This window comes from Lactuca sativa, chromosome 4 (genome assembly GCF_002870075.4).
Source record: "Lactuca sativa cultivar Salinas chromosome 4, Lsat_Salinas_v11, whole genome shotgun sequence".
Lineage (NCBI taxonomy): Eukaryota > Viridiplantae > Streptophyta > Magnoliopsida > Asterales > Asteraceae > Lactuca > Lactuca sativa.
This window is the reverse complement of record NC_056626.2, coordinates 325,269,236-325,277,225: the sequence shown is the minus strand read 5'-3', so window position 1 is coordinate 325,277,225 and position 7,990 is coordinate 325,269,236. Positions and strand designations below refer to the sequence as shown.

The window sequence follows — 7,990 nt, the reverse complement described above, 5'->3', positions numbered from 1 at the left end:
ATAAAAACAAGCTTGATTTACGAGATTCATACATGCATTCAGTATTTACATTATTTTGAGTACAAAACTTATCTTTATCATTTAAGTACGAAAGATACTAACGCCCTCCAACCTTGGGAACTTTTCAAACTATATGTGGAAAATATTGGATTTTCTGAAAACCACGTTCATCTATTTTCGTCCGAAAAGAGACATACTTTTTCAGTACAAAACACTTATGAACTCACCAACTTTATTGTTGACATTTTTTTGAAACCACTTGTATTTCGCAGGGAATCAGTAATACAGGTAACTTCCAGCTTTTGAAGAAGGAACGCTAAAGGCGTTTATTATCAAACATTTTAAATCATCATATTGCAATATTCTTTTGCAAACATGTATAACGCAACAACGTACGTTTTTATTATATATATGATGGTTGTGTTACTTTCTTTACGATATTCAATTGTTATGGTACTACGTAAAGTCATCCACCCCCGAATGTTTCCGCCATTCTGGTTTGGGGGTGTGACAAACAGTGTTGGTGGTTCTAAACGAGCTCCAATACTGGTAGCAAATGAATATCATCATTGGTCACAAAGAATGGAGAGGTACTTAAGAAGACTAGGAAGAGATGTATGGCGATCTGTAGAAGAAGGACCACATGTTCCAGTCCTTACACCAGTCCAAACTGACGGCGCTGCAACCAGGCTAGGAGGAGGTCAACCAGCCATGAGCCGTCCCACCAAGGATGATCTTGATAAAATGGAAATGATGTTGTTGCTTTCTATGAAATTTCCTGCAGAGTTGTTCCTGACAACTTTGATATTATCATAAACTGCAAATCAGCAAAAGAGATCTGGGATGTGCTCAAGAACCTATACGAAGGCTCAGAACAAGCACAAGACAAGAAGCTCACTACCACACTCAACGACTTCAACAACTTCAAAACTCATACTGGTTAAAGTTTGGAAGACTCCTTCAAAAGGTTCAACCTGATAGTCACAAAGTTCTCCAATGCGGGCACCATCCGCAGTAACCATGGAACCAATCTCCAGTTTCTTAATGGTTTAGGAAGACATTGGACTACCGCTAAGATGATAGTCCAAGGCGACAGGAAGATTCAATCTTTGTCACTCTACAAGCTCTATGGAGAGCTTCAAGCACAAGAATCCACCGTACTCAAAAACTATGCTGACTTCGGAGGACCACTTGCTCTCATAGCACAAGCTCCACCGCGGTCACCCTACTCTTCATTGTATGACACTCCATCGTAGTCATACTAAGCGAATTCTGAGTATGATGATGAAGAAGATTTTCAGAAGGCTATTGCTTTGGTTAGCCAACAGTTAACCCATATACCACCTCCTTCCTTCCGCAAGAATCAACAGTTCAACAAACCTCCATTCAACCATAACTTCGGTTCTTAGAACAACCATTCTTGATATCCTAAAAGTTCTCATCCACCACCGCAATCTCAGAACAATCAACCAAAGGAGGTACCGCAGTCTCATCAGACCACCGACTCCGGTTCTCAATCAGAAGACAAGACTGATGTTGTGATTTTTCAGAAATGCAACAAAGAAAATCACTTCGCAAGAGATTGTAAGGCTAATGTAGTCAAAGACAGAGCATTCTACCTTAGAATGGCTCAAGAGCTAGAAGAAAAGGAAAAGGCAAGGGCATATGTGGCCCATGTCAAAAGAGATCATCAAGTTTGGTCATCTGGAGACGAAGAAGAGACTATCAGCAGTGTTAAAGGAAAAGGGAAAATATGCATGTTGGCCACTGCGGATGATGATCGGTCTACAATGCTGAACAAGAACTACTGCTACATGGCAAAGGATGGGACTCTAAGATCGTCGAACAAGTAAAACTCATGATCCAAACTCTAAATTATACTATGCATGACTGTCAACGCTACATAGATGATCTTAATGACACTTGTGCTTCCGTCCTTACAGACTATAACAAAGCCTTAGATGAGAAGAACATTGTGTCCCAAGAGATGTTCCATGTGAGAGGACGACTGGATAACAAAAGACTTAAGATGGCTATGTTTGAAAAGGATATAGAGTTAGAAAAAGATGCTAGAATGTTAAGTGAAACCCAATTAGAGATAGCTTTGAACCAGAGAGATTTAGCTCAGAGAGAAATTGTATGCTTAAATCTCTTAATTGAAAAATTGTTTAATGAAAGTGAGGCTATTGAAAATTTGGTAAACAATGGAACCATGGACAATACATATAACTGGGGTTTGTCAAATGGATATCCTATCGCAATGGATTCCTCACCCCGGTTCAACAAAGACAGATTGTATGTCCGGATAGAGAATTTCATTTCCCTATCAATAACAAGGCTTTTCCCAAAGATATCAAGACTCACTTCGGTAGACTGCACAATTTAAGCAATAATTGTGTCATTAAGGAAATTGTGCCTGAGGTTTCGGATCACACATGTGATCAAATTTCCATATGTGGCACCACTTATCCAAATTCTCAAACTTCATCCGTTGTTAATGAAGAGATTGTTGTTGAGGGCCCTGAAGTCTCAAAATACTTTCCATCTCTGTCCTCTGACCACAGTGTCTCACACTGTAGTCAAATGTCCCACAAGTGTACCATCGAAGTTCTATCTAATACCTACTCTGCGGTAGTCAAGTCATCCCTACCGCAGTCATCGATTCAAGGAACCACAACTCTTCAGCCAATATTTTATGAGTTACCCATAGAAAATTTTGAAGTAGGTCAATGCTCTCAAATCCCAGAATACTCAAGTTCTGATGATTCAAGTCCACCTTTTCAAAATCATTCAAAAAGTTCCAGAAAACCGCAGTTGAACAACAATGACTGTGGTTCACCAAAATCTTTGGCAAAAAAAGGCTTTCAAAGAAGAACTTAGATCTCGAGGCAGAAACAGACAAAGCTTTTCGAAAAACAAGAGACATGTCAGAATTCCAAAATCTAAGAGTCCAGAAAAATTTGTTTTCTCAAACTACATTTCAAAAAACTCTTCTTTCGTGAAAACAAGAAAAAAGGAAAGTCCAGTTTCAAAAGTCATTCCTACTACTTCTGACACAACCCAAAAAGTTGTCAAGTCTTTTAGAAACTACATTTTTCAGTCTATTCCTCAAATGACCCTAATTAGAAAGGAATTTTACCCACTCCAACACTTTTAAGATCACGTCAAACTTTCAACAAATGGAAGGGTATCTTACCAAATCCACCTAAAGGGACTCAAAGATTTACACGTGCTAAACCTCGTTCAAAACAAACTTTTCAGAAACCAAACAACACGCATGTCAGAAGTTACCCACCTCGGACCGGTACCAAGTCCAATTCATTCTATAAACCGTTGACCAAGCGAAGTGTCACATTCAATGAAAAAATCTCCTTTTGTAAATGTCATTGTAGTTGTCAAAAGGTTTTATCTCATATCAAATCGAATCAAAGTTAGAAACCTCGTATTTTTTCAAAAACTCACAACAATCCAAATCTGAACAAACACCCAGGACTAGGTCTAAAAGTTGACAAGAGACCTGTCCATGCAACCTCGGACTATGCATCATTCAAAAATACATCAATTGTCCCTGGCTCCAAACTTGTTTAGATGCCTAAACTAACCGTGTAATTCTCAGGCTTTGTGCAAGGAGGAACAAGAAGAAGAATGGTTAATTGACAGTGCCTGCTCCTTGCACATGACCGGAAGGTTAGGGTACCTTCGGGATTTCAGGACTATATGCAATGGTGGAAATGTCACATTTGGAAACAATGCAAACGGTTTCATTCGAGGTTACGATGTTCTCACTACGGGGAACTTTTCCATTCAGAAGGTTGCTTATGTGGAAAGCCTTAAACACAATATCATCAGTGTTGGCCAACTATGTAAAGCAGGACATCGTGTTGAATTTGATGATCAGTTTTGTTACGTAATGACAAGTGATAGGAGCTCATGTCTGATCAAATCTCGATCCAAAGGTACCATGTATCCTTTGGATGTCTCTCTAGTCATTGGTAGACCGCAGTTGTGTTTCCAGTCCAAAGTTGTATCCGAAGTCAGCTGGCTATGGCACCGCAAGCTAGCTCTTCTCAACTTCAGGTACATCAACAACCTGGTCACTGGAGAACTAGTATGTGGTCTCCCCATTCTCAAATTCAGCAACGATACTCTCTGTTCGGCTTGTGAATGTGGTAAGCAGTCAAAAGGAAGTCACCCTCTGATAATGGACTCTTCTATTTCTGAACCATTGGAGCTGTTACACATTGATCTCTGTGGTCCCTCAACCGTAGCCAGTCTCCACCACAAAAAGTATATACCAGTTATTGTTGATGACTATACACACTTCACATGGGTCTTCTTTCTTAGAATCAAATTAGAGACACCACAGATCTTCATCAACTACATCAAAGAAATCGAACTTCAGATCAAGCTTCCAGTTAGACACATCCGCAATGATAATGGAATCGAGTTCACTAATCATCTTCTCAAAAGTTTCTTGGTTTCCAAAGGCATCTCTCACAACTTTTCAGCACCCTATACACCGCAACAAAATGGTGTAGTAGAAAGAAGGAACCGCAAACTAGTAGAAGCAGCCAGATCCATGCTTAACTTCGCCCATCTTCCTCTTTACTTCTGGGCTGAAGCAGTAGCAACCGCATGCTTTGTTCAAAACCGAAGTATCGTGTGCAAACGCATCAATAAAACACCATATGAGGGTCTTAACAACCGCAAGCCAAATGTTCGCGTCTTTCATATTTTTGGATGTAGATGCTTCGTGATCAACAATAGAGACCAACTCAACAAGTTTGCACCAAAGTCTGACGAAGGCATCTTCCTTGGTTATTCCAATAACAAGGTTGCTTATCGAGTACTCATCAGACGTACAAGGCTGATCATTGAAAGCTTTGATGTGAAATTTGATGATTCTCACATCCGCCACACCCCTCCGTCCACAGAAACCACCACAATCATGGAATGTGACATTCCTTCCTCTTCAGGACCCTTAAATCTAGTTGAAGTCAATTATGACGATCTTTTCGATCCTATTGAATCGGCGAAACTATCCGAAGTTCTTGTGTCACCCGTAGCTCAACAACAACATGCTGATGTTTTTGGACCATCTCTATCTGAAGTAGTATCTCTCAATACTTCCACCTCTCCAGTTGAGGGGGAAAGCTCTACTCTGGATCTAGCCGTAACCGTTGAGGTTCCAGTACTTGATGTTGTTCAAATTCCTACCTGCAGAGAATCATTTCAATCAAACGTATCTTCGGATTCGGATGATGAACTCATAGAGAATAGTGACACTAGAACCGATCCAAGGATTGTCACTCTCCCATCTGCAGTCCAGGGGGAACCTTCTCAGGTTCCAGAGGAACTCCCGTCCTCAACCCAGGGGGAACCTCTCCCGGCTACTCAAGAAAATTTTGTTCTAATAGATCAAGATGATTCAGCAAGATGTTCTCAAATCCAAGGGGAACTGCCATCTCCAACCGCAGATTCCTCTGATATTCAAGATATCCCTTCTACCGCAGCTGCTGATCATCTGCTGCCACGTCTTCATGTATGGACGAAAGACCACCCACCAGGTCAAATCATCGACAACCCATCCCCAGGTATCCAGACGTGATCTTCCAAGGACTTATCTGATCACTGCCACTATGCAGCATTTATGTCCTCGGTAGAGCCCATAACGATCAAAGAAGCATTGCTTGAACCGAACTGGATAGCCGCAATGCAAGAAGAGCTTGAAGAATTTCAAAGAAACAAAGTATGGTAGCTCGTTCCAAATCCACGTGGTCACTCCATTGTTGGCACTAGATGGGTGTTCAAAAACAAGCTGGATGAATCTGGTGCGGTAGTCAGAAACAAGGCAAGGCTTGTTGCCAAGGGATATAGTCAACTTGAAGGCATTGAGTACGATGAAACGTATGCTCCGGTAGCACGCATGGAAGCCATCTGGATCTTTCTAGCATACGCAGCCCACAATAACATCAAGGTACACCAGATGGACGTTAAAAGTGCTTTTCTCAATGGGGAACTCAAAGAAGAGGTTTATCTTCAGCAACCTCCAGGATTTGAAAATGTTGAATTCCCAGACCACTAATACAAACTTGAAAAACCAGTCTACGGTTTGAAATAAGCCCCAAGAGCTTGGTATGAGACACTCTCTGAATTCCTCGTCTCATCCGGGTACAAGAGAGGAGTGATTGATCCCACACTATTTAGAAAAGCAAATGGTGACCACCTTATGATGGTACAAATATATGTGGATGATATCATCTTCGGATCGACTGATCAAGGCATGGTAGATGAATTTGCTAAGCTCGTGACCAACAAGTTCAAAATGAGCATGAATAGAGAGATTAACTTCTTTTTAGGTCTTCAAGTGAAACAAGTACCGCAAGGCATATTCATTCATCAAGAGAAATACACCATTGAACTATTAAAGAAATATGCAATGGACAACGGTTCATCTGCTAAGGTCCCCATGGCCTTCGGTTATAAGATCTCTGCTGATCCCTCAGGCAAATTTGAGGATCACAAGACTTATAGAGGCATTATAAGCTCTTTGATGTACCTCACCGCAAGCAGACCAAAAATTGCTTTTGCAACTGGTGTTTGTGCAAGGTATCAGGCTGACCCAAAAGCATCTCATCTAACCGCAGTCAAACAGATTCTATGGTACCTGAAAGGAAGCAAATCTCTTGGTCTATGGTACCCCGCAGGCAATGACTTCAGCCTACAAGCCTTCATAGATGCGGATCATGCCGGATGCAAGCTCGATCGAAAAAGCACTTCAGGTGGATGTCAATTTCTTGGTGAATGTCTCGTCAGCTGGTCTTCAAGGAAACAAAGTTGTGTCTCTCTATCAACTGCAGAAGCCGAGTATGTGGCCGCAGTCAGCTGTTGTTCTCAAGTCCTTTGGATGAAAACTCAAGTAATGGACTACGGATATAGAATACTGTGGATACCGATATATGGTGACACTAAAAGTGCTATTGCTATCTCTCACAATCCGATTCAGCACTCAAAGACCAAACATATTGAACTACGGTATCATTTCATCAAAGATCATATTCTGAAAGGTAATATTGAAATCATCTTTGTTCCTTCTCATGAAGAGATTTCTGATGTGTTCACAAAAGCGCTCGACTCCACAAAACTCAACACTTTCCTGCAAATGCTGGGGATGATGAATCCAGACCTGCAATTCTTTTTGAATTGTTAGCTACCGCAGACCATTCTTGGTCTCCGTTGCGGTTCTAACTGAGAATTACATATGATAGATCGTTTTGGTACCGCAGTCTGGGTACCGCAACCATATGTCATACATATCTCTCATGGGTCCTAACGGTTTGTTATTACTAATTTTTGTACAAGTGTTTTCCTCTCAGTTCCTCAATGCAGTCTTTCCTTTGTTCATCCGCGATGACGTTTCTCAACCTCAATGACGTTTCCATCCGCGACCATCATGATGATTTCCTAACTGTTTCATCAACTCTCAAATCTTTGTGTGTTATTTAATGATCGTTCATTAAAGAAATAAAACATTCCCTTTAGAAACTGTCATATTCTCTTTCTGAATAATCCCCGTGTCAGACCTATTTTAGGGATGATGACAAAAGGAACGATTTTCCAATAAACTCATCCTTAATTTGTCCTTTCCTCTCCCTAACACGTCCCATCCATTACAACTTCCTCTCTCATCACCCCCACGATTACCTGACGTTACATTAAATGCAAACCCCCTTTTGGAAATCTCTCAAAATCTTTTTAAACCTGTTTTAATTTTGTGTGGCTGAGATTTAATCCAAAAATCATAGATTCCCCCCCCCCCCCCCAAAAAAAAAAAAAAACCCAATCGACGTTTTACCCTCTTCTACCTTTTTACCTAGGGTTAAAACCTTTTCACCCCCTTTGTAAACCCATCTTCTTCTTCCAATAATCCTTTACGCTTTATGATTATCGACTATTCTCTCTCAACCTTCAAAACCTCCATAACTCTCAA

General features: G+C 40.8%; 1 protein-coding gene across 1 annotated transcript; it reads left to right on the top strand.

Annotated features, from left to right (window-relative positions):
* Positions 1-6,331: 6,331 nt before the first annotated feature.
* Positions 6,332-7,506, top strand: LOC128133681 (uncharacterized mitochondrial protein AtMg00810-like). The gene is made up of 2 exons (XM_052771200.1): positions 6,332-6,867; positions 7,377-7,506. Exons 1-2 carry the CDS (start codon positions 6,332-6,334, stop codon positions 7,504-7,506), a joined length of 666 nt encoding a protein of 221 aa, XP_052627160.1.
* Positions 7,507-7,990: the final 484 nt, after the last annotated feature.